We start from the raw sequence: 27987 nt of genomic DNA on the forward strand, positions 1-27987 counted from the left end.
TTAAACAATCCATCAATGTTGCTTTATTAAAATCTTTATTCACACAATGTTGCTTTATGCGGAATCTGACCCTGGGGGATACAAGTAGAAAGTCATGATTGCATTCTGTTTTCTTATTAGCAACCTCCATTTGTGCAGCTGCTCCCCGGGGCAATCCTCTGACAGCTCCAAGAGGGGTGTCTGTTTCGAGCATCTTGCTCCAGCTGCCGCAGCAAATAAATTACCTTCTTAATAAATTAGTATTTTTCAGTTGAAGTTTGTTTGGCAAGACACACTCCAGTTCATTAGCTGCTGGAAGAGGAGTCGACTTCAATGTCTCCTCCAGCCCGGCTGCTGACTTACGAAGGAGGAGATAAATAGCAGATGGCTGATGATGCTCTCTTTCTAATTAGTTCTTGATTTCTGTGCTTCAAGCACTCTGATATTACTAATATCCGCAACACAACCATTTTGTAACATCTGGAGCCAGCAAATTACAGTGTGCACAGTGAACAAGAATTAGAAGGTGTTATGAAAACCTCATCGACAGAGCATAGCACCTGCCTCACAAACGACGCTACTTTTCAGAGATTCAAGCAGACCCTGTTTGCATGTGGGTGCTGCTTCTTATTTCCTTTGCAATGGTTACAATTTAAAATTTCTCAGGTGTCTCTGTTCAAGCAAAACAACAATCACTGCCAAAATGCCAGAGGTTATCACAAGGCCAGAATCACATCTTCCTGATTTTGGGTAAGAGAGGAATTTATTCTTCTTTTTTGCTGCAGAACACCAAGCTCCAGTGGTGCCTACAGTGACCAGAAGCATCAAAATAACAAAAAAAAAAAAGAAGAAAAAAAAAAGCAACTCTTTCTTGCTTCCTCCTACTGATGATGCTGGACTTCATGTCCTTTGTTCACAGGTAAACCAATACACTGCTTTAAATCTTTGACACTCATACCAGGGGAACACTTACCCCAGGTTCCATCTGATGGCAAAAGCTTCAGCTTAGAGCCCCGTGAACAAGCAATATGTAAGTCCTGAACACTAATTTAATTTCATAAAGACAGAAATACTTTTTTTGGAATCCATTATTAAATGTAAACGATCGAGAGTGATCACATTGAAATCAAAACATCGAATTTTCGTAGATCCTTCCCAAAATATTAAGTGCTCATGATTAAGCTCAAAGAGAAGAACACACTTAAAAACGCTACAAGCCATTACCATGTGCTTCACCGTCTCCCCTTTGTGTAAATCATCTTCAATTTCCTGGGAAACAGTTTAGGCCAAAATGCCTCAGTATCAACCTATTCCGCTTTAGAACAAAGCCTTCACTAACCACCTAACCGCTGGCTCACAGCGCTTCTCAAAAACATCTCGCTCAACCACGGAATCCTGACTGCCAGCCCCTCGACCAGCCAGCTCAGCACACTCACTTCTGCCCTCAGGGAACCCGCAGGGCACAGGCCACGCCGGGGGGTTCAACTCACTGAAGGACCACGGCTTCTAAAGCACGTGTTATGTTATCAAGTCCAGCAATAAATAGGCACTAGCTTAACACCGGCATCCTAAAAGCTGGCTGTGCGTTACAGCCCTGACTAGTAACACCAATAAATAACTCCAGATCCCATCCTGACTGGGGGGTGGGTCTGTGATGTGGCCAAGTCCAGAAGAGATCTAGAACAGCATAAAATTCAATTTCAGGTAAACAATTGCATTCTACTTTCAAGATACTCTGCTCATGCAATAAGACTTCAACAAAATAAAACTGCATTTTTAAAATAAAACTCTCTCGCTAACACCTCTTTGATCAGGTACGGCAGCAGGAGCACGCAGGAAAGAGCTCTTTACCTGCCCACCACGCTCTGCAGAGCTAGAAAGGTTCTGACAGACAAATCAAGGAAAAGGTCTTAAACTGACATTTTGCTGCTCTTGCTCACAAGTCCAATAATACATAAGCACTTTGGGAAGTGAGCTCTTTCCTTACTTCTAAGGACCGTACTGTCTGAACTGGAAATCGATGCAAAGCTGTTAAATTTGGAAACATAATGATGAAGTTGCTTCCCTTCTGGAGACACAGATTCAGACCTACCACAAGCGTGACAAGTTTTATGGCCACAAGCTCATCCGCAGTGCAGGCTGACGCAGTGCTGAAGGATGACAGGACTAGCACAAGGTGAGTGCTACAAGTCTGCCCTGAAAAGCCAACTTACACCAACTCTCCCCTATCTACGGCAAAACCATTAGGAGTGAGGACCCCAGGATGACCACCCCAGTCAGTGGGCGTTGCAGGAAGCAGCTGGGAAAGGCAGAAAACTTACTGGAAGTGCTCACAGCTCAGCCACAAGCCAGGCCAGGTAAACGGTGGGACTGAAAAACTGCTGGCCTTCCACAAAACAGCAGCACTGAGCTGTGGTTACAACATCGAGCAGCAGGAAGCTCTGTCCACGTGAGATGAAGACGACAGACCACAGCTCAGGGCTCGCTCCGCTCCAGGGCCTTGCCCACGGCTGTTGGTAACTGGCAAGTCCAGTGATACACACCTCTTTCCCCAGTGCAGCGCGCCCAGGTTCCCACATTACACAGGGCACACAGTAAGCAGCATGACCTCGCTAACCAGAACCTGATTCCAGGGACAGTCTGTCCTCCTCCTCCTCAGCTACAACATAATGAAAATTCAGTTAATATGGACACAGGACTGCAAGGATATTTTGTCTACTCAGACCTTGCCAGATTCCTTATAAATGGAAAACAGTGACAGGACACGTGGAAACTTACTTTAATCCCTTAATTACCAAGTGCTGTATAACCACCCTGTCCTCCCCTAAATCTCCAACCCTGTGGATAAATCTTTGATAGGACTTCAGCAAAAACACTGAAGCATTATCACATATGAGGCAAACCCCTTTCCCAGCCTTTTATCAAGGAAAAGACAACCGAGCAGCAGAGGTCCCCTCTCCCACCCCTAATGGCATTCAGAAGAACATCCCACCCCCGGGGGGGTGGCACAATTCTTCAGTCTAATAATTATTTTATTCACCACTTCCTCTTTCTTTAAAGAAGCAGTAAAATGCCTAACCAGCTCACAGCTGATTATGTACAACCCTGAATCAGACAAAAACTCGCAAGAGTATACGTGGGGAAGAGAAGGGGAGAGGATCATACTGTTCATCTCCATTTGTCCCCTCTAGATTCAGTCCACAAAAATTAGCGTCTGTATTCCACACACTTCCAACAACACCAAGAGCCATTTTTATCCAGTGCAATGTCCACTGCCGGCAATGGACACACCACAACGGCCAAGATGGCATTATGGGTACTGAGCCGTCCTAGGCTCCAACTTCCCACCTCTCACTGCTGTCAGCCCAAGGTAAAAGCCAGTGTCACCTCTGCTCCTCTGGCTTGGAAGCTTTCCTGTTCATTTCAGTCCATCTCGGCCACAGCCTTTCCGAACTGATTGTGCTGTTTTTCTATCACTTGTTTGTTTTTAAAAAAGGAGTTTCATCGGTGTTCCACTACAATTACAAATGAGACAGAGTCATCCTGTCTTCCACCAGCACAACATCTGGCCCAAACTGGTCTGTGCACTGCTTCACTGTAGCCAGGATGCTGAGAAGCCGCTGGTCTAGGGCATCCAGATGAGGGTCAGAAAGCACTGGTGAGATGGGGTCATGCGACATAGCGGTTTTTAAGGCAGACTTCAGAACTCCATTCTTCAGGTAATTGAGTCTGTTCCAGGTAGAAACCCGGATGCTGCAAAAGAAACAAACACGTCACCATACCACTGTCCAGCTCAAGTCCCACCAGCAATACCAAAGCCAACCTCGTGAGGGAGCCTGTTACCTCAAAAACGGAATCTTAGTGCAAAAGTGGTGCCGGGATGGGAGCGTCCAGGTGTAACTGCATTATACGCAGTATCTAAGTGAATCTTGGAAAACTGAAGGTGAAGAAGAAAGAATCGAATGTGACCTAATTCTTGTATTATACAGGAACACTTTCAACTGCTAGCAAGGAAGTTCTTCAGTCCTGAGGCCTCCCGAACACAGTTTGAAAAGGAAAGAAAATCAACAGTCTGGCTGTTAATTCAAACACAAAACTCATGTTGCCTCAGGAAGAGCATCACTGACCAACAGACTAATCACAAAGGACAAAAGTCAGTTGACTGAACTTCCAAGAAAGGGAACACAGCAGTGATCTTTCTGCTTCACTGGCCATTGAATTTGTTCATGTCAGCCCATCTAAACTGTCTTGTTCTGTGAAGTCTCTTGGGATTCTCCCCCAGATTGTTGTGTTTTAGCACCACTGGTCTAAACTCTTGGCTTTTGATGGCCTCTAAAGAAGCCAGCAATAGAAGCAAGTGTAACAAACCCGTAGTTAGAACAATTACACATACGAATTCTTATTTGCCTGGTATCAGAAACAAAGGGTGTCTGAAAAGCAGGAAACTTCAAAGTCTCTTATATACATAAACTTCTCTTCTGGTTGCATTTGGGAGAATCTAGATGGGAAAGACTCCAAGAGATCCTCATAAAGCAGGAAATCAAAAAGGCATTTAAAATTAATGTAGGAAAACTAAAGAATTTGAAAGTAATTTCCTTTACTTGCTCTCCATACGGATTCTGCAAGGATCTTGCAGAATGTAGGCCAGGTGTAGTGTAGTGTAGCATGCACAGAGCCTGGCTCAGCGCGAGCAGGGGGTGAGAGCTCAGGCTTTCTGCAGAGTTCCCAGGTTTCACAGGTCCCACGGAATTCAGGAGACAGAACCCTCCAAGGATAGGATCAAGGAGCAATCAACTAAATAGCTTAATTTGGAAGGCTTAAAGGAGTTAATGTTATCTTGAAGTAACAGATGCAGGAAACAGACGTATCACTATTTTTCTTCTTAGTACTTTTATCTGTTAATGAGAAGTAGCAATGCCCTGGTGAGAGAGCGGCTACAGAAAACAGAAATCAAGAAGTCACGGCCTCTAAAAATAAAACGAACAAAAGGACAGCTCCCACGGCCAAAGTGGAAACAAAATCCTGCAAAAATCTGCAAACTTCACTTTGAAAGAAGCGCCCTGAGCAGTACTGCAGTCTTGTTAAGAAAGAACAGCTGGAAATGAAGGTAGTTAAGTTGCCAGACATGTTGAGTCCTTAGCTTCTGTCAGGGAGAACTCAAACTGTGATGTGAACTTTCATTCGGCAGGAGCTGGATGGAGACAGCTGCAGATGCAAAGTACCTGTCACACTGACTAAGGATAGATTTGAACCAGCGACCTGGAGACGAGACTACTTCCTACAGCCTACCGTCTGATTTACTACCTTAATAAAAACGTACTTCTCAGCTTCTTGAGCAGTGACAATACATCAAACAAACACAGTACCTCAAAAAAGTAAAGCGCTATGTACTCGAGTGAACATTTTCAAGTTGCCAGAAGGCTTCAAATTTAATTATATTGCAAACCTAAGGACAGCAATTGCATAAGCAAAACGAACAGCATCCCTGCATTTCACTTACATGCAGCACTGATAAAGAGGAGCCAAGATGCTTCTTTCATCCAGAGCAGGGTTTCCAAAGCTGAAAAGCAAAATTAAAACCAAGTGAACCATTTGAACTCCTAATGTTATTCTCAACATCAACAGATTTGTAAAGAATGCAAAAAAATCAATACTAGGCAATTTCATGCTCCAACAGATCAAATAATTTAAATTAAAATATAAACAGGCCATGACCAATTACAGATATAACTCTCAACAGCATCAGCTAATGTACCAGGTAAATGGAAGTGACACCAGCGTACCTAGTTCTTTATCAGACCAAGGCACCTTCGAAATGAACTTCAAGAGGAGTTTAGAAATTGAGCTCATCTTGCGAAGCAGAGAAAAGGAATAATTGCTATTCTGGAAATAGAGAGCATGAGCTTTGCCTGTCTGATACAGCTGGAGAGGGAATGAATGAAATAGCAGCCACACGCTGTTTTAGATAGCCAAGCTTAGATCAACAGTTCAACTAACAAGGTGACCAGCTTTAAAATTTCATGACCACACTTTCTAAGGGAAGCCTGCCAAAAGGATTTCATAGTATTTCAAGCTTCATCTAAAGACATGATTTTTTTTTTTTTTTTTAATAGTTTCACCCTCCTTATAATGCTATTCTCAACTAAGAACTTTCCCCTCAATAAAGATAACTTACTGTAGGAGTCTGGCATTGCTCTGCTCAAATAATTCTGTTATTTGTACCTTAAAAACTGGAATAGGCTCCCCAGGGAAGTGGTCACTGCACTGAGAAGCATCTGGATGATGCTCTTAGTTATCTGGTTTAGTTTTAAGTAGTCCTGCAGGGAGTTGGGCTTGATGATCCTTATGTGTCTCATCCAACTTGAGATCTTCTATGAGTCTATGAAAAACCTCTCCCCCTACCCCTCATCTCAAAGGAGCTGAAAGAACTTTACTTAAGCTTTCAAGAAAACAATTTACTTCTGGACATGCAAAGCCCCACTGGAAATGTTTTCATAATGTTATAAGCACGTACCATAATGAAAGGTATGACAACCTTCAACTACTATATTCACTTCCAGTGACTAAAACATTAACTTCCTCCTAACGCACTACCACAGCATTATAGAAAGACAATTTTTGCCAAATTCACCTAAAGCAGTCTGAAAGCAGCAATAATTAAGCAGTCCCAAGGTGGAATGCATCCTGCTGATGTAACTGAACAAATGTTACCAAACATGCTGATGCATAAAGACAAAATACTCAACTTGGCCGCTGCAGACAAATTAGAAACAAAGGAAGGCAGGCAGGCATATGGGGAAAGACATGGTAACTCCAAGCCTCCCAAGGATCTGTCTAGCCCAGAGGTCTCAAGTGCTGTGTGCTCTTTGTACAAGCAGTATGCAAAGCCACCGCAGAGCAGGGCCTGGCACAGCAACAACCAGAGGTAACCAGCAGAAGCTGGTCCATCTGTGGAAGGGGAAACTCGCTGCCACTGCAGATGGTAGCACCCATCAAAAAAACACAACTCGGGAGTCTCTGGACTAAATCATGAGAAAGTGGAATAGATTATCTCTGGTTTTAAGAAAAATTAAACCAATTGTTATGATTTAAACAAGGCTGTATCTTCAATAGGATTTTTAACTGAAACTATACCAGCCACATACAAAAACTATAGCAAAGACAGAACAACTCACAGTTTAAACACATGTGCGTGGTAATGTTTGGCTTCAAGAAGGACTTTTCATCAGTTCTTCTTAGTTACTACATGCTCCATTTTTGTTTTGACAATAGTTAATGTCCACACCCAGGACATCATCATATTTTGCTCTCAAAATCAGTTCTATCTCCATTTTAACCTTTTAAAGCCAGAGTAGACATATATCCAGAAGGCAGGGAATGCCAAATTATTCAGAGACACATTCTGAAAAGATCTACTTTTACTATGGCACTCACTAATACTCACTGGTAAATAATAAATCACAAGTTTTTAATCTTCCATTAATCAAAAGCATAAAAGGGAGTGGCTTTTCTGGGGATAGGAGGAGAGACACAAGCAAACCTTTGAAAGTTGTTTGGGGAAAAAAAGGTCATACTGTGCTAATTTGGGCATCTCTGTAGTTTGGGTAAGACTGCCCAAAGCAGTCATAGTATCTAGAGCACAGAGGAAGCACCACAGCCTTTGAAGGACCCTAGTATTTGGTAATTTCTGATGAGAAGGAAAGCTTTGGATTTTTAGTACAAAAAGGTGTTAATACAAAAAGTAGTGGCAGAAAGAAAACAGAGAGACACAGTGCAGATAAATGTGTGCCCTTGTGCTCACCACTGCCTGGCCACCAGGATTTCCCTTACCCTCACCTTTTGGCATTATCCAGGAGGATGAGCATACTGGCTCCTTCATCATCCTGGAAACTCTCATAGTGATGCCGGTCAGCATTCCCAATCAAATAGTCAAAGATGGCAGTGTCAATGATATCAAGGAGACGAGGGCCCGAGTCATATGGTGAAGTCTTCTTCACAGCATCACAATAGCTTTCATCATACTCCCACCTGTGGGCCGTCAAGAGAAGCCAAATCAAATCTTCAAGGAAAGCACACCAACCATCACTGTACACAAACAGCATTTACAGCTGCCCCTTCATTCACTTACGAGTGCATAAAGAAAAGGTGAGCGTAGCAGTTAAGGCTATATAAAGAAGAAAGACCCAGACAAAAGTGTTTTATTAAAAGAGTAAATCCTGTACTAACACCCTAGCGTATGGAGCAAGCTGTAGTTTCAGTGCAAGGTTACACATAACCTTCCTACGGAAAACAAGGTCAGAGTTTGCCTCTTCACTGCCATTCAGCAGCGGTTGGGCTGCCCCAGGGCAAGATTACTGTCATGACTTGCCTCCCTTAATTTCCTAACTAAGGACTTCAAGTACTGTGTCTATTTCTATTGCCTTCTATTGCCTTGCTTTCCAGCTATCTTCTTCATTTTTTCTTTCTAATGCAAATAACCTCATCATGGTTACTAATGACCTCCTCTGTCCTGAGGAGAAGGGCCTCATATGTGTTCATTCTCCTTCACTCACAGTTCTCTCTTCCCTCTCTACTTTCCTTTCAGAGTATCTCACCACCTTCTCCAGTGGCAAGACTTCCACACATAACCTAGGCATGCACTTGTGGTCTTACAACACGGATGTTATGTCTCAATTCTCCAAAGCTAAGATTTTAAATTCTCTCATTTTCTTCTTTACAGTTTTCAAAGCTACTCAACACCACCACCAAAACAGCCAAATCTCTGGTGTATATCCTTTCTGTCTGTCAACCTAAATAACAAGTACATCTATAACATCTTCCATGTAAAGACTGAAACAATCCTTCACAAAACAGCAGTTAAGTTGGAAATGCCTTAAACCATCTGTGACTTGGAAACAGAAATGGAGGAAACACAAACTGGAGAGAATCACTGACGTGCTCAAAACTGCAGAGAGTCATAAAAACAGGAAGAAGATCAGAACTTAACTACGAGAACTGCCACATACCCCACCTCCTCACCTTCTACAGTCTGAAGCCTAAGCTTCCAACATCCCATCTTTCCTCCAGTTATCCAAATCAGAGTGACCAAAAATTTATCTTCTCAGCGTTTTTGTTAACACGTGACACACTCCTCAAATGCTGTCTCTAGTTCCATCATTCTTTTGCATCAAGGTCCAACTCACATTCAACTTACAGCACAAATCCACAAGGCAGAAGTCTCAGAAGGTACTTCTCCTTGTACTGGATACATTTCTTTTATGCTACATCCCTCTCTCCCTCAAGTGTTTCTCTCATTTTACTTTAGATCACTACTTAATCTCCTTGTAACAATTTTTCAGACATACTATGCTCCCCTCTCTTCTCATTTGCCATTCATTCTTTCAAGACAGACCTTTCTCCAACATTTATTTCTGATCATTTAGACTGTATTAGCACAGGACTTCAAAGGTCAGGGATTTTATCTATTACACGTCCATTAAAAATTATGTACACTAATGTGACTATATGAATTATGTTCAAAAGGTCAACTCAGGACAGAGTAGAAGCAGCTAGATCAGGAAAAAAATTCCCACAGAGTTATTTTCCCATAATTACCTGACACAGAGAAAGAAGAGCATGACATCTAGAACATTTAATTCTCCTGATGCTTTCAAAGTGAAAAGCGCAACATGACAAGGTGCAAAACAACAGACCCATGCGATTAATCCCATCTGAACGAGGCAAGAGCAAGTAAGTTTAAAATACAGTGAATATCAAATCAGCATAGGCATCAGGGTAAGCAGGCAGTTTATGATGAAAAGCAGTCTCTCAAAAAAAGAAACACCTCCAAAAAAATTCAGTCCATTCATTACTGCAATTTACCATTACTACATACAGCTGAGTTTGACCTGTTGGAAAGGAGATAACATCTGTTGCTCAAAAATCAAACTGTACATTTAATACTCTAAAACAATTCAATGAAGTCTTTGGATGAGAATCTTTCTGAGAACAATCACGTCATTGGAAATCAATGAATATTTTAGATCAAGGACTAAAAATCCCTTTCTAATCACTTGTCCAGGACACAGACTTGGAAAAATTTACTAAGTTCAAACCCATTTGCTCTGGTCATGGCAAAAACATCTCCAACCCAAATATTCAGACGTGTTACATCTATTGTACAAGACTGCTAGATCCCACGTTTGTCCTTCTCTAAAAGCATTCTATAGAGGCTGAGCATGGTCACCAAATACTGATGGTATTCAAAGGAAAGAAGAATGTTTCAGTGCCTACCTACTTAAGCTAAACCAGCTACACAACTCTTGAAACAAACTACAAGGACCATGACATCAGGTCTGGCAGAAAATAGCACAGTGCTACCATATTTTAGGGGGCCACAGAGAGGCACCATGTCAGAAGAAGGTCTAGGGGCACAAGAGAAGAGTCTCAGTTTGCCCTGAGGCAAGATTTTCAGAGCTTGGAGTGACTGCATGGTGGAGTTCTGTTCTAGCCAAGCAGTAGGAAGAGGACAGCACTTAGTATTGTGGGAAACAATTAAGATTTCTTTCTTGCTCATTTTAAATTAAAATCTCATCGTAGACTTCTTGACTTCTACTCTCATATAAAGAAAGCTGTTAGCAAAACTCTAGGTTTTGAGAACACTTGGTCCTTAATTAGCCACAGTATTGCAAGGGTAGTTCCAGTACAAATTATCACATATAAAGAATAACCGTATCATGTTCTCATACCTGGCAAGTTTGCCTTCACGGTAAGTCCTACCCCATGGGTGTCGATGCTTCTGAAGAGGCCAGACATCTGGTAGCCACAGAGTCACTGACCCTTCCATGATGTCCCCATCTGCACAAGCTGGTTCTGTTTCCCGACAATAGTAGCACTTCCCATAGAAGCAAGTGTTATTACCTTAAAAAAAAAGTAAAAAAATAAAAGAGGTATCAAAAGAGCAGAATTTAATCCAAGGGATGCTAACTGAAGGTCAGGAGCATATTGTTGCAGCAGAGCCTTCCCTGCAATAGGATTTCACTGCACTTGACCTCATGCTTCCTATCTCTGGGAGGGAGAGGCTAAAAAGAGATTAAATAGACATCTATTGATTCAAAGCAACATTGAAGACTAATATTCAAAGGACAGAGTAATTGTATCTTCTAATGTTTTAATCACACTGGGAGTTAATACATTGCACTATCAACAAGTTTTTGTGATCCCTTCCTAGTCCTTTGGACCTTGACTTTGCAACCTTAGCACTGCTTGTTTTTTGTATTTCACACTTCATGTGTCAGATTTCCCCCTTTTTTGAAAAAGTTGACCAAAGAGAGACAAGTGAAAAAAGACTAAGCAGAACTCAAACAGATTTGGAGCCCTGAGAGCTGCTACACGTCTCAGTTACTTGAGCTCATCAGCCAGGGAAACACAAACAAGCTGTCATTCTTACATGATCTAGGAATGCAGATGCGTCAAAACTTTCATCAGTGTCTTCTGACAGCAGTGGAACAATGAAACCCTGTAGTCTTCAGTCCGTTAAGGCCTACGTAGCCTGTAGCATAAAGTAATCTGCATAGCCTAGATTAACATTTGTATCTTAACCTTTTCAATTTCACCCTTCTAACCTGCCTTTGCTTGACTCTTGCAAGTTAATCCCAGTTCCATACTCATAGATGTTCTTCCAAAATATTATTCAACTATGTCTCATTTCCTTGTGATTCCACTTATTCCCTGTCTTTTCTTCCTTTGGCCCTACACCCAACATCCCCACAAACCAGGCCCAGCTCACTGAAAGACATGTTTTCACCTTCCATCCTTACACATCACAATCCTTTAGCCAGCCAGCACTCCTTTGCAGTGCTCCATCCAGACCCGGTTCTTGTGCTCCCACTACCCCAGTCAGACAACTTGAGGACATCAGAGATGATCATTACAACACAGAGCTTGCAGCAGATCAGATCTCTTATTTGTATGGACAGCCCTGCAAGTCTCTCTTCCTATCCGTGGCCTGGAGCAGGTCTAGCAAGAGACAGAATTCTTTGAGATTCTAGCTGCAACTCTAGCAAATCTGCACTGAGTATGCATGAATTATCTGTTCTTCAAAACCTCATAAAGTTAGTCAAATTTGGGTTGACAAGAGACAACAACCTTCCCAGATCCAGCCATTTCTTTGGTTCATGCTCTACAGAAACAGGTGGTTCCAAGAAATCTAAGGAAAGGCAATAAAAATTTCTGGAGCTATACTTTTCAAGTCAGCATTCCTGCTAGAAAACTGCTTAGTTAACTGGGCTGAAATTAGAAAAAGTAAAGTCTGCCTGAGGCAGACACCCAATCCGAATGCAAAAAGGGTTTGGCAAGGCAGAGCTACTCTCATCTGAAAGTTACACCTTATAACTGAAAGCGTTAGGCAAACTTAGTAGGTGAGACTACCAAGAGTAATAGAAATATATACAGGCACGCATATTTATCAGCTGTAATGAACAATCACCTCTAAAGTCTTACTGGGGGAAAAAAAAATTAATAATTGGATATTTTATGAAAGCCTGAAGGAGTTAAGGCTGCAGCATAAGTCATTTCTTGGTGCTTAATGACCACCTGGTAGGAGTTCACATTAATAATTCCCATTAAGTGCCCTTCACAGCATTATTACTGTAAACAACATACGGAAGTTCTGACACATTTAGTTATGAATGCTCAGCAGACTCTGATGTAGCACAAACAACATCCAATACCAACTGACGCATCAACTCTATAAATTATCCCAAATCACCACTGTGTTCGCATTGAAATACAATTAAATTTTTTTCCTTTCAAGTCTAATCATAGACTTTTCTAACCACCTCTGACAGCAGAGAGAAAATTCTTACTCAAAAAATCCCCCATCTGTAACAGCAGCATGAGGGAACACAGAGAAGTCACAGAGGAAAAACTACTTGGAGAAAATCAAGTCCTCCTCCCCCGCCAAATGGGGTTATACAAGTGTTACGATCTCTCTTGGCACAGAAAGAGACCCACCAGCTTCTTGTATCATAGTTAACTGTGTCAGAGTCCCATGGCTCTTTTTCCCCATTAAACACTTTTTTCTTTACTAGGCTGCACATTCCATGGAATCCACTTACCCACAGTCATGAAGGTACCCAGAAGCTGCTCTGTGGCTACTGGTTTGATCTCTGTACGTAGGTTCACAAACCTGCCAACCACCAGTGGAGCCCGTCGGAAACCCAGAATTCTGATTTGGGGTGAAAAAACATGACATGAGAATTTGCAACATAGGCAGAAGTTCTAAATGAAGACAAAACAAAACACCCAGTCTCTGTGTCATTGTCTGAAATTGAGATGACTGAGACCAAAAAAATAAAGTTGGAACCCTGCAGCAACCTCCTCTCTTCTCCAAGGCAAAGTAAGAAAACTCATTTTTCTTAAATGCCTGGATGTTAAACTTGCTTTATAGGCCATCAGCCACACTCCTTTGTTAGAGCATTTACAGCAGAGCAACACAGGATGCACCATGCTCCAACTCTCAGAAATTAGACCTCATACCAAAGGTATCCATCATCTGTCCGATGTACAGGCTGAAGCAGTAACCGTACAGCCTTTGGGCTGGTCATCTGGAAAGATCATTTATAATTTGTGGGAATTACTATCTATTAAAATGTTTAAGCCCGATTCAATTATACTTGAAAGTAAACAATCTAGGAGTTATTTTGTTTGGCATGAGGGGGAGAAGGGAAGAGAGAATGGGAGAACAAAACTAAATGCCTGAAGTGTCTGGAAAAAAAGAGAGGTGGGAAGAATAATCATAAAACTTGCAGTCACAAGATCCAGGCTCCACTCCCATGTCTGCCACAGTCTGTGACCACAAATGACTTGGGTATTCTAATGGAATTTTAGAAGTGCTTAAAGGAGGAGTACAAATATCAGTACAATGTCAGCCCCAACTCTCTTAATGTACTTTTGATACCTTTTTAGTAGTCTGCATCTCAGAAAAGGAGACTGAAAAGGGACTGTGCCTTCTGAAAAAGGGACAATCTACATTGCACAGAGATATTGAGTCGAGTCACTCTAACAGCTGCAAAGTATTTTTTTAGATATTCAGCCCCCTTCTGTAAGTATAATATACCTCTAAGAAAGGGCAACACAAAATGTCTGCCTGAACAGATCATGTATGCATAAAGATAAAATTCACAGCCAATACAGAGAGTTACGTAGAGCCTGAGAAAATGCAGGTGTTCCAAGTAAACAAGCACAGAGCTTAGACCTGGAAAACCTGTCCCTGTGTTTTCAGACCCAGAGCTGAAAGGCCACTATCCTGGATAGCACAGCCTCCCCATTAGTGATAAACATACAGTATGATTCAGATCCTTCTGGAAACAATGGCATCCTCAGACAAAATATGTAACCGTCACCATTCAGAACAAAGGCATGTACTAAAGTTATGTGGGCAGGTAACTTCTGCTAGGTATTCTTGAAGAATAGAGAGGTGCATGCCCACAGAGAGAAGAGAAAGGCCAGAGAAACAAGCACAAAACCAAACAGACAGCAAGGAAGAGCTAACAAAGAGGGGTTTGGACACTGGAAAGAGGCTCCGAGTTGTTGCTTTACAACGTTTGGTCACTGCTTTTTCTGACCTGTTCTTTGTACGTCCCATAACTTTGTTTTTCTTTTGGTAATTGTACCTTCAGCTCAGGTCCACAAAATCACCTGGGTACCCCTGAATACAATAAATATATGAATAGCTGTTTTTCCTCTAGGATATACACAGATTAATATTTAGGCTAGACTAAATTATTAGTCTAGACATTAGACTTAACTTTTTAGTGTACTGGGCATTAACATAGTACATACATTCAGCATTTCAGACTCTTCCACAGGATTTGGCTAAGATCCATCTTCCATATAATATGAAGTATCAGTGGTTTCAGGGCTCACTTTCCTTTTCAGATTTTTCACAAAAGTCCTAAATGTTAGAATCTTGCACAGATCTTTGAAATGAAGTTTCACAAAAAAAGCTAATTTTTATTTTTGGCTTCAACGTGTTATACTGGCAGGTTAGAAACAGCTCACATGTGAGGTGTATTCCTCAAGGTGCTCCTTTTCCCCGACTCTGAAAAACGTGTTTCCCAGAGACAATAAAACCAGGTAACCCAATAATTCCATACCTATCCAAGTGAAAGGCTGCCACTTCCGCGTTGTGTCTGTCATAGCCAGCGTATGGTTCTCCTTCCACTACATAATCCCTGGCATATCTGTAATTGAAATAAGTCAAATAAAGTGATTCATATAGGATTTCCATCAATTTTGCTGTTTGGAGTAACAAGTGCAATAACAGTGCTATGTTAAACAGACTCTGGGTCACTTTCAAAATGAGTGCCAATGGGAGAGGCGAAAAATATTAATGAGATTAAACAGCATACAGACTGTTGAAGTAGTAAATAAGGAGGAAACGTCAGTAATGTACAGTGGTCTCAAGAGCTTGGGAAGTGGTGCCCACTGAAACTAATGAGTTTTAATTCAACCATATGCCAAGTCACATCTAAGAACAAAGAGCACAGACCCAGCTACAGAACAGGGGACTATTTAAACTGGAAAGCAGCAACTCCACAAACGATTCTGGGGTTAGAATGGATTGTAGATGAACATGAAAATACAATCTAATATTGTGGAAGAAATGCCAAATGCAATCTTTAGTAGCTAGAAGATCAGCAAGCGTGAACCTGAGGACAATACTGGATATAAAAGGACCCTTTATTCTGGTGGAGAAAAGACATAATGAACAACAAGAAAGAGAAATTAGACACTCATTACAACAACAATAGTATGTTTTGGTGAAGTGGTGGGCTTTTTGCCTTTTTTTTCCTTTTTAATAGATGCTATTAAATAGTCAAGGCAAACACAAATTTTTGAGATTCCTGACATCTGAATCAGGTCTAGATATTGCTTAAGAAGCATGCTTCAGATGAGCACAAAATACCACAATCAATACCGAGCGAATGGGTGAAATGCAGTACATTTCCAAATAAAGTAAGGCCAAATTAGATTGCCTATTTTCTCTTTTCCATCTATGTATCAAATTGTGTATAGTGGATTATTTCCAACAGACTTCAGGTTCAAGCAGCAGCAGCAACAGTGTGAGAGAAATCACAGTGCTCTACTTTGACGTTTTAATCCTGCTCAGAGAAGATCTGGGGCAAGATGACAGTCCATTTCATCAGTCCGAGCAAATGCTTTAGCTTCTCTGCAAGGCAGCTCGAAAGAGAATTAACCAGTGCAGGATGGGGTGGAGTTTTGGGGAGGACGATATGACAGATTCCTGTCAAATTGGAACTTACACCAAACAAGCATCTTATTTCACATATACTGCTAGCCTGTGATGGTAGCAACTATTAATCATTACTAACTTAGGCTGGATTTCAAGTAATTTTGAAATGAGACAGCTAACCCTCAGAACCTGTCCTTGAAGTCAGGTCTTTTGTATGTACTTACAGCAGGCTTTTGAAAACATGGTCACATTTTGAAAGCTGCAGAGCTAAAACTTACTGGTAAAACACAACCAAATTCTTGCCTCCGTGCACAACAGGCATCTAGTCCTTTCTAGAGCAAAAGTAACAAGAGAATTCATTCCTCCCCAACCTGTAAGTTTTCTCAAAATGGTTTTTAGTAGTAACCTTGACATACCTTTCAGGTCAAAAGCTAGTTAAATAGACTATCTTGCAATGACAGAACAATACTCTACCTACAAGCCTACCTACTCAGCAGTCACAAACAGAACACGGGTATACCAGTACAGTTAGGGCCATACTGTCGAGAGCTCCTATAAACTGTCTAGTGCTCCTACAAACATTCCCAGCTGCACATGTCCTTGATGGAGCATAGTCACTGCCTTCACCTGTACAGACATTCCATTATGGGAACGTAATTTAATGCTTGGTGAAACGCTTTACAGCACTCACTCACACAGAAAGCACTACCGAAGTGGCATGTCTTGTTACTGCATTTATTGGATGAGCTGCCTTTGTTCCACCAAGACTTCTGCCTGAAGCCCACTGTTTAAACACAGCCTAGCCCCACAGTGAAGCTCCAGCCAGACCAGTAGCTGACCATACAGAAACAGGACTGTGAAATGAAGTAGTAGAGGGCAGACTGTTTTTCTCATTCCCTAATCATTCATTAACATGACAGAAAAACTTCATGCTTGCTCAACCCAATATCCGTTGGAGAGAGATGTACGCATTCAGCGATGACAACACTTTACGTTTGCAGTGCACCCCCATAAAACACACCTGCCTTCCTTTTTTTACATCTTTCTTTGCTTTTTCCCTGAAGGCAAACAGTTCAAAAAGCTTTACAGACTGCACAACGCTCTTCATAAATGTTCAATCATGTCAAATTTTCCTGCGGATCACTGTGTACAGAGGCCATACCGAGGAAGTATCACTACCCGCCCGCTCTTACGTTGCTCCTCCAGTATTCACTATCAGCGGACAGGAAACTCAGGGGCTTTCGCTCTGACCTACCAAGACATTTTTACAGTTCTCATGCAGCTTCATCAGACACCCAGATCTTCTTTTAAGACCACTGTCAACTTTCACTCCTTCCCTGTTCTTGAACTGCATTCTCTCATGGCAGTTTGACATGACCCTTACTCAGACCGAGCAGGCAAGACTTGTCTCCGCACTGCCAGAACCTTCACTTCCACACTCAGGAAGATACTGCTTAGAAACATCAGATCCAGCCAACATTCCCTCAGGACTGAACATGGTGATTGTTCTTTTAACCTCGAGACAGGCTGCTTCGAGCATCAAAATTATAGAGCCTGAGAGACAGTTGGCACAGCAACCTGATGTTACTAGAGCACCAGCAAGGCTCTATACTGTCTGTCACACAAATAACAGAGCGGCCTTTCCATTTATGTGTAAATTTGTAACTTAAACATTAATGCAACAGCATGGAGATCAAAAAAATAAATACAGAAAGTAGCTATTAATTCAGTCATTGAAGGCAATATTTACCTCTTGGGTTTGAAGACAACCTTCTGTCCTCCTTCAAGTATTAGCAAAGCTTTCAGTTGGGTCCCTTTGTATCCCACATCAGCTTTTATTATTTTTTTTGTTGTCATGGCATGCATAACAGCCCCTAGCTCAGGCGTCTCCTCGGGATACACCTCCCGGGGCACCACCCATTGGGCTGCAATCTCCCAAGGGGACTGCAAGGTATGGTCAAGCCGGGGGTCCAGTTCTACATGGAGGCTTGCCATCATACGGTGAAAGGCGCGCTGGTCCTCCCGGTTGGCAGCTGAGGTGTCCAAGTTGTCAATGAGGAACACTTTTGTGAAAATGAAGATGACAAGGAGGATGGCCAACAGCACAACTCGCTGCTTTAGCTTCATGGTGACCTTCAACCCTTCTCCCCTGACCCTTTCTTCCAAGTGTTACAGGAAGTCTATCAGAGATCAGGGTGAGGAAGGGGATGTTAGTTAATGAATTTCATTCATAACTTGCATTGTGAAAGAGGTATCACCACTGAAGCATCTTCTGGTACCCCTAAAAATAAACAAAACACAAACTTACAAAACTGTATTCCTGCAGATCCCACTAAACTCAAAATCAAGTTTATGCTTGGAACATAAAATCTGCATTTACATACACTTGTACCCAAAAGCCCAAACATTTGTGTTAAAACGCATGGGGTTTGCTGTCTTCCCGTAGCCTTTCAGTGATCTGCACGAAAGGGGAAATGCCCTGAGAGCATCACTCACTACACAGCTGAAATCATAACAGCAACTACCACGGCCAAGGCTTTTGCAGAGAATTGTAGTTTCAGTTGATGGCTCCAATTTCACCAACACTTTTCCATTAGTAACCAGAATCCATGACCTCTGGTTTCCTAAAGATTTGTCCCTCGAGAGAGCGCTCCCAGGTAGATTTCCTGACATCTGACAACCAGTAAGAACAGCTGCACAGCCTAGTTTCCTGAAGGTACAAGACATAAGGACAGAATAGACTTAAGTTGTTTACTGCCTCTCATTTGTTGTCACTATAACTTACCCATCTTTTTTTCATTCTTAAAGAAAAAAAAAAAAAAGAAAAGGGGTGGGACATCTTTACTTCCTTGTGGTTAACTATGTATCTTCTGCAGTCAACTGTAAAACCAATAACCACAAAAAATATACAAAATATCTGTAATCTCAACACCAAATTAACAAGAAAAAAAACCCCTGAAATAGTGCCTCTTCTCATAAACCTCACCTACACCACAATTAAAGCCACATCTGTTTCTATATTTACAATGGGCTGCAAGATGTCTCGCCCCTCAACAAGCCTTTGCCAGTACAGTGTTGGCGTATAAGGACCATGTAACACACAGTTAATCAATTGTATTTCAATTATGAGGACAGAAATTATCTTCATAATGTTAGCTTAATGTGGTCAAAACCCAAATGGAAATGGATACTAAGGCACATCTCTGAGAAATGCTCAGAGCCATCAGAGATTTCTCTTTGCACGAGCTATGCTAATCATGAAAACCACAAATGGCACCCTGAGCTGTGGTAGGACTAATATAAAAAAGCCTTCTCATGTGATTTAACAATAAGTGTATAAACCAGTCATTATTAATCATGTCACGGGAAAAACAAGCTGCACAGGCTAAGTTAATTTACCAGCAGCAACCAAAGGACAACCAGACTACGACTTGCTGGCCAAACAACAGATCACAGCCATCTTCAGTGTCTGTGTGGACACAGTGCCCTGCCTGCAAAGGTTACAGGGGGGACAATGGTTCTGAGGGGCCTGAGAGTATCGTTGAGGTACATCTCCATCAAAGATTAAGGCTGTGGCAAACAGCAGATGACAGCGAGGCACATCCTTTGAGCGAGCCATCAATGCAGAAGCAGGTTTGGCACAGTACGAGAGTGCTAGCATAAAAGCACATGCAAGTTCAAAAATGACTCCACACCACCTTAAACAAATCAGGACTATAGCTGACCCCTTCCCTAATTCCCAGCTACATGGCTCTCCCACCTTCCCAAATCAAGACTATAGCTGACCCCTTCCCGCGTGTCAGTGTTGGCATTCATACAACCCAGCCACAAGGTAGTTTGGCCATCCAGGTCATCGACCCACCCAAACATTAACCACCTTCTTTGGTTTACGTGTGAATCACCTACTATTGTTCGTTTTTGAGCCAACTGCAGTTTATCATCTGTCTACAAAACACCGCTCCCAGTGCAAGTCAGAGAGACCAGGGAGGGCAGCACAGCAGCTCCAGCAGTGCGAGATGACCCATCAAGTGTCTGCAACGCCCACCTATCTGCAGAGGGGCACCTTAAGTTACTCAAGCCAGCGCTGTCACCCCAAAAAATGGCCCTGTCCTCCATGTACTTCCGACCTTCATGCAATGAACTCCATGAAAGACCTGATCAGAGTTAAAGCTTGAATGTTTTTATTTATTAATTTCTGGCTTCAGCCCTCCTTCTCCCAAATCTGGTTTCCAAAATAGTTTCACAAGCATCTGAGGAGGGCTCACCACGAGGCTAAGAACAAGCGTTTCTCCTGGCAGCAGCACTAGTGATTATTACAGGTGCAGGTAACACTACAGCCCAGGCCAGCCCAACAAAAAGTAACCAGCTGAAACGCTTGGAAACAGTTACAAAGAGCCCACCAAGAGGGACAAGGAAATTTGGTAACAAACTGTCAGATCTTCCTGTTTTCAAGATCACTCTTCCCAGCACAGCCACTAAGCTGAGCACCACTCAACTTACAGGCAAAACACTGATGATGCAGAAGCATGGCTTTTAGCCCAGTTTACCATCTGATTTTTTTTTTTTGCCATCATTGTTCCTTCTCAGGTGACAGCTCAGTTCAGTCTGGCCCTTCCCAAGGTACACATTTTGCCTCTTAAACACCTCCTATAAAACCTGTCTGCTGAAGCAGGAACGAAAGTGAAAGTCTCCTAATGACAATGAGTTAAAACTGAAATGTGAACAAGTGGTTTAATGTTAATAGCAACCACTTACAGCCACATAAAAACCCCATGAAGGGTAGAGGGTAGGGTGAAAGAAGGCTACCAAGTCTCAGGGATGCTTCAAACTAGTACTGTGGTCCCCTGTTAACTACGTAATATTCAGTAGAAATGTTTCCGTATCACTGCACTAAGAGGGTTTAGAGGTAGCTGACAGCTGTGGGTATATAAATTAAATGGAAGATTATTGATGCATTTGAAAAAACACCCAACATTTTTTTCCCCCTCAAACCAGCTTTCCAAATAGTTCAGTGATGCAAAACCAACATTGTTTCATTTTCTATAGCCCCAGATTTATGACAGTGTGACTGTTTGTAACTCTACAAACAAAGTAAAAGTTATTTGTCTTTAGAGTGATCCACATATTTTGTTCACAATATCTTATCCGTATAGCAGGTATCTGAAAACCTGTCTCTCCACCTAAGGGGTAGTGAGAGACAAATGAGTTTTTGGGTACAGCGAACTTGTCCCTGAACTCAAGTGAGCAGCTACCCATAAAAAAAATATTATGGTCATCTCTGGAGATAGCAAACCTGATCAATGAGGCCCTGATCATACAAGGGATGGTTGAGGGGCCTGAAGTATTTTGTGCTGTTTGGAAAGTTTCTACAGAATAGGGCTTTAATTTCCTTCTGAGATAAGGAAGCTCAATAAAGGTGGCGGCTGCTGTACCTGTTTCTTGGTGAAAATAGCAGAAATTTGTGCCCCAAGAAGTGCCCTGATATCAAATTACAGTGAGAAAGGTTGAGTTACCATTTCTGCATGTAATACGATAGGCACTTTAGATGCCTCTGAACAGCAGAAACAGGTAAAATGCTGCTCTCAGCTATGTCAGTGTATGTGTGAAGGCAGCTCTTGAGAGTTCACCCAGGCTGGCTCGGCTTTAACTAAGAGAAGATGGTGAGTTGCGGAAGGCAGCCCGAGTGAGAGCCAAGTGAGAGCCAGTCACGTTCTGAAAAAATATTCAAGAGGGAATGGCTTTAAACTCCAACAGGGGAGGTTCAGACTGGACATTAGGAAAAAATTTTTCACAGAAAGAGTGGTCAGAGAGTGGAATAGGCTGCCCAGGGAGGGGGTGGAGTCACCATCCCTGGATGTGTTTAAGGGTCATTTGGATGAGATGTTGGGGGATATGGTGTAGGGGAGAACTTTGTAGAGTCGGGCTGAGGGTTGGACTTGATGATCCCAAGGGTCTTTTCCAACCAGAATGATTCTATGATTGATTTTAATCTACTGGAAAATAAGCGCTTGTGTTAACAGCGAAAGACAAGAAATCAGTTTATATGGAAATTAAAACATATTATTGTTCACCTTAGTTCTGTTTAGGCAGCCTGTATTTCTCCCAACAGCATGTCAATCTGAATATTACACTGCAAGCGTGCGATTGAGAAGCACAGACAAGGAAGATGCACCTGACCTGAAAGCCCTCATTCTTGCAAATACAGACTCACCCAGGAGGAGAGCCCTAAATAATAATATTCCTAAATCTAAGAAAGCAACTAAAGCAAATGAGGCTGTAACTGTACCCTCTCATTGTAACTTCACGATTTCACTTCCTTAAAACTAGTAATTCTAATTCATTTTGAACACTGCTGTTACCAAGATCTGCTTTCATTACTTTTTAAGATCCGCTAGAGTTTATAAGAAGTTACACAGAAGAACACAGTTCACTTCAGAACCGTTACTCCTTATTATGAGATATGTATACATGTACACATATATTTTAAGAAAGCCTCGTAGCCCAGTGTCTGCCAACCAAAGCATGGGACAGAAATGTTTCATACCTTTGGAGCTCAAGCTGGGCACTGATTTTCAGGGATGCTGAGTTTCTCTAGGGGTATTCTCCTTGGGGGTATGGGGGGGAAAATATAACTAGAGCCACCACTAAAATTAAAGGTCATTTACTTGGTTTATCTTTTGTGACAACTTTGAAACTAATTTTGGCTGAAAACCACCAATGATGCAGATAGAATTTACCAAAAAAAATTAAATATTTGCTATAAGACATTTCAGTAATTCCCTTCAGCGAACAACCAATCCTCACCAAACATTTCTCCTCAAGTTATACAATTACTCCCTGATTTTGCTCTCTGTAGCTTTAAGCAGGTGAGTTGGCTCTGACTTTTTACTGACATCTGCCGAAATGAGTCATCAGCTGCTTTTCTCCAACAAACAACAAAACACCCCGGAGGTTGCTATGCAATCGATTTCACAGGCTAGCTGCAGAGTCTGCACATTGCTCCTCAGGTGCCAACATTATGCTCTTTGCTGTGTGAGCCAACAAAAATTAATCCCTTCATGAAGAAGTTTACCGTGGAGAGCGAGGACTTAAACTTTGTTTTAAATCGAAGATGGCAAGAGAGTTGAGGTGTGTAAGAAAATATTTACAGTTTTGGAAGAAAGTAATTTGAAGAAAAGGACAAATCTTTGGATAAGACTCAGATTGAAAAAGAGGATTATGAAAGCTCAGGAAGTGTGAAGCTGGTCCTGGAACAAGGACAGAGATGGGAAAGGTGGCCACAGAAATGAAATAATAACAACCCCCCAACATTTTAAAAAGGGAAAACCAGGATGAGTTCTGAGCAGAACTCTGTGGATCAAAAGGCAAAAGGGTCTAGGACAACGAAACAAGTAAACCCAGGGATAACTTCAGAAGTAGACCCAAAACTGAAATAGTTCCAGAAACTGGCAGGGGTGAGAGGACAAGGCAAGGGTCTTCACGCTTGACAAAAAGGGGTGAGAGGACAGAGCAGCAGCTTACTTCTACAGAAGTCATGAGAATACAGGGTACACAAATGATAGCAGATGCTGTTTGAGCCAGAAGGCATCAGAGAAGGAAAAACCCAAATAAAGTTTTCAGAAGTCAAGTACATTTTTAAGTGTCTGACCAGAGCTAATGTGATACAATGACGGAGTAATCTCCATGTACCTCCAGTCCCACAACACCACACTGATCTCTTACCAAGGTCAGGTAACTCTAAGTGTTTTGTTTTGTCTTCTCTTTTCCTGAGCTTCTGCTTAGCATTATCTCCAGCTACCATTACTAAACATAAAACATAATCCAAAGAGTTTTGTTGCTTTACCACCCAAACTCCATGTTACAGAAGTACAGAAAAACTTCATTCTCCCTCTACCATTTTACCATACTCCTGATCAACCTGGAAAAGAAAATGGAAATAAACAACCACACGAGCTTTTTAATAGTGTAGTCAACTGGCAGGTTTGCATAAGAAATACTTTCTGTTTTTCACTGCCTCTTTGGGCTATTTCCTGATCAATTTTGTCTCACATTACATACAGCCAAGTCTGTATTCTCAGCAAGTAACAAGTCTTCCAAGTCAATATCCAAATAACAGCACCTTCTAAATATCACAGTGGGGTCACTGTGCACACAAATGCCTGAACTAAAGCATGCCTACTAGCATTAAATGCCTACATCATACCACTTTACTCTCAGTTCAAAAAGCAGCATGAAACTTGCCTGTTACAAACAGCAGCAAAATCACAGCTACCATAATATGCAGCCTACAAAGGTAGCAGAGGACCACATCCCAGAAAACAATTTTTACTGGAGTCACAAGATCAACGATATGCCACCTACCGTAACCTTATTTTTGTATCATAGAGCTAGAAAGCTACTATCTCAAAACTACTTGTGTACCATTTGCAAGGATTTTGTTATGCTCCAAATGACAGATAAGGTCTGAGGGCAGGCAAAGGTTTAGTTTGTCAGCACAAATACACAAAAAATATCAGGGCTCAAACGATGCCAGTCTGAAATAAATACGGTTAAGTATGCTCTAATTCCTGTCTAAATGCATGTTTTCTCCTAAATACACTATACCTTTTGGGATCTCCTATCAAAAGGTCTTTAAAAGCTCTCCAGTAAATCCCGGAAAATGCCTTGAAGAAACAGTCTGTACAGTAGGGACATTTTCCTCTTCCCAAAACATAACTCAGTCTCACCAGATCAATCTTCCTTCCTATCCTCCTCTCTCTGGCCAACTCCTCGGTAGCTCATGCTTTCCCTCTCTGCGTAAGCCTTGTTATTTTGGTTTTCACAGGCAGGCTCCCACAGACCTTTGCTTAGATTTTTCAGACTCATTCTGTCACTTCCACTCTCCGCACGCTGCCTAGTTTGTGTACGAGTTTAGTAACCCAGTGCACAAGGCTTCACGCGTGTTTACTTATCTGCTATTTCTCCATCTCTTTTTCTGTTAAAAGCCTCGCTATCTATAGGCAAAATCTTTGTGACAGTCTATGCTCAAACCTTCTGCATGCACAACTGCATCCTAGCTGAGAGCTAGGATATAGATAAACATGAAAGATCACAAGCGTTTTAACCACAGCATTGTCTATACCTGCAGCTGTAAAAATCAGTAACTGCCTGATGTATTGTCACGTCTTCTGAGAGAAATGAAGCAATTCTGTCCATGTCTGTCCACCTCGCCCCATTATATTCCTTAGTAACTTTAGAATCCATTACCCACATTTCTGCCAAATTTGTCATAGGAATACGTCCATGAGCTTTACAAAAACAGCTGGTCAGATGGAGGACAGAAACCTCAAGAAGCCCAGGACAACTCAGTATATATCCTCAATCTTTCCCAGCAGCTGGCTGGCCGCTCAGCAAACGGGAATACCAGACTCAGCTGGCCGCACACATACAGACGGGGCAGATCCGCACACAAGTGACACCTGGGCACAGTCCTGGGGAGAGAGAAGCTACTGGAGGCCTGAGAGTGGTAGGAGACAGGCAGGAGCTACTATGGTAGGATGTGGCAAACAAGTCCTCAGGAAACCAGCTTTCATTAATTCTCCTCACAGAACAACTTTCTTTCAAGCCTGGTTTCCTATGGAAACAAAGTTTATATAATCACACTTTTCACTGGTAAGCGTTTGGATCCATTGGTTAATTTCAAACACATCTGAGAGAACAGTAGATGTTTTGAAGACAGAGTTTATGTGTTTGTTGGAAATTGGCAGCTGGGGAGCGCTGAGGGAAAGGCTGCAGTGTTAGCTCAACAGTTGTCTGTTCGCCTTGGCCATCTGGGCAACCAGTGTGCGCACAGCTGGTACAAGGAGGGAGCTGGAAACGCTGTACGAGAAGGAAGGAATTGAAAGTACTGTAAAGTGGAACGGTACGGGACACGGGCAGGAGCCGAGGGTACCGAAGCACAGGCTGCCGGGACCAGGTCAGAAAACAACCTCACTACTAAGGGAACAACTCCCCCTCTGTCCCCATCCCAGTTACTGAAGTTTCACTGGGCCATCGGGGGCAGATACACAACAATAACGCAGGCTGGAAATGTTTTAGGAAGCCTTGTTCAACTTGGAAGTGAAACCAAAGCAGGAAGAAAATCCTGCAGTTTTCCTTCTCAACTTGATGCTCTTACACTTATTCAGCTCATACATAAGATGGGCACCAAAAATATAACCAGGGTCCATATACCCATCTGACATTTGTCAACAAACAGCCTGACTCTGCTATAAGACAGCTTCAATCAATTTTCCCCTCTCCCAAGAAGAAAGACAGTGGATAACAAGCCAGAGGACAAGAGATTTTGGTATCAGAATTGAACTGCCAACTTGTTCATGCGTGAGGAAACAAGATCCACCTCACCCTCCTGAGATTTTGTACTGCAAACGGAAACAAATCTTGTTGCAACTATGTAGGTCAGATTTAAGGACATAAAGGGGTGCATGGAGTCATTTTCAAATTAAAGGAAGACCACAGTACTAATGCCCCGTTCTGTAATAAGTACCAGGTGGGATCTATTCCCATGGAGTTCACTGCAAGACTAGAATCTGCATTTTAGTTTTCTCTGTTTGCTCAGACCCCAAAGCACGTACGTATGTGTAGGACCAGGGCCTCAGCTAGCATAAACCAAAACAGCTGTGCTGCTTATACACATCTGTATCCAGAAAGGATCTAAAGACAGACATCCTTTAAAAACGGTTAAACCCAGGGCTTTAACTGCAGTCAGCGTTTCTGCTGAACAATACGCACCTTATTTTTCCCAAGCGGACGATGACCTTAGCTAAGCTGCAAGTAGTGAGCCAGCCCACCGTGCTGTTCCCACGCGTGACTACATGGTTAGAGGGGCAGCAGGCTTCGAGCCGCGCGGGATCCCCCTCCCCAGCCCAAAGCAAGGACCCGGGAGAGGAAGGAAACGTGAGGGCGCAGGGAAACGGTCACATCTGCTCTGGCGACGTCCGCCAAGTCCTTCGCTGACCACGGACGAGACCGGGAGGGGTTGGGGGACCCTGACCTTCCGCACAGGCACACCGCAGAGGGGTTTCCAGGGGGGCGGGTGTGCTCAGAGCCAGCGCGTCCTCCGAGCCGCAGGCCCCAGGCAGGGGATGTCTGACCGCGGACACCCGCGGCACGGCGGGGCCGAGCGGCGCGCTCAGACCTGCGGGACCCGGCGCGGGGCGCAGCCCGACCTCGCCGCCGCCGCCTCCTCCTCCTCCTCCTCCTCCCGCGGGGCAGGAGGCCGCCGGTCCCGTTCCCACCCCCCCGCCCCGGCCCGGGCCCGGCGGAGCAGCTGCGCACCTGCGCGGGCGCGGCGCGCCTCTGGCCAACGGTCGTAACGGTTCTAACGGCTCCTCCCTCCCTCTCCACGGGGCTCCTCAACCGGCCCCCAGGCCCTGCGGCGGACGCCCGACCCCCACCGGCCCCCCCCGGCGAGCAGGCCCGGCCCCGCTGTGCGCCGGAGGGACCCGCCGGGGGGCTCCCCCCCACCCCAACCCCCCCGGCCCAGGACGGTGCCCGGGGCAGGGCGAGGCGGCAGGGGCGTGCCCGCCCCTCAGGTGCCACCGCCCCGCCGAGCCACGCAGGCAGGCGCGGGAGCGGCCTCCCCCCGCCCCGTCCCGTCCCCCCGCCGATCGCCCCGCGGCCTGGCCGTCCGCCGCGCCCCGCCGCACTCACCCCGCCCGGCGCCCGCGCTCCATGGCCCCGGCCTGCGCCGCCGCCAGCCCCCGCCAGCTCCCCAACATGGTGCCGCCCGG

At 43.3% G+C, this 27987-nt stretch overlaps 1 protein-coding gene across 2 annotated transcripts; it reads right to left on the reverse strand.

Annotated features, from left to right (window-relative positions):
• FAM20B (FAM20B glycosaminoglycan xylosylkinase) lies at window positions 1-27987 on the reverse strand. 2 transcript variants are annotated; one of them, XM_074876982.1, is made up of 8 exons: window positions 27908-27987; window positions 17967-18497; window positions 15117-15203; window positions 13077-13186; window positions 10707-10878; window positions 7816-8007; window positions 5480-5539; window positions 1-3732 (listed from the first exon to the last, which is right to left on the reverse strand). In XM_074876982.1, the coding sequence occupies exons 2-8, from the start codon at window positions 18341-18343 to the stop codon at window positions 3501-3503; spliced, it is 1230 nt and encodes a 409-aa protein (XP_074733083.1). In that variant the 5' UTR covers window positions 18344-18497; window positions 27908-27987; the 3' UTR covers window positions 1-3500. The 2 variants fall into 2 exon arrangements, with proteins under 2 accessions (XP_074733083.1, XP_074733084.1); XM_074876983.1 differs by lacking the exon at window positions 27908-27987 and adding an exon at window positions 26987-27116.

The sequence above is a fragment of the Strix uralensis genome, chromosome 8 (genome assembly GCF_047716275.1).
Source record: "Strix uralensis isolate ZFMK-TIS-50842 chromosome 8, bStrUra1, whole genome shotgun sequence".
Classification (NCBI taxonomy): domain Eukaryota; kingdom Metazoa; phylum Chordata; class Aves; order Strigiformes; family Strigidae; genus Strix; species Strix uralensis.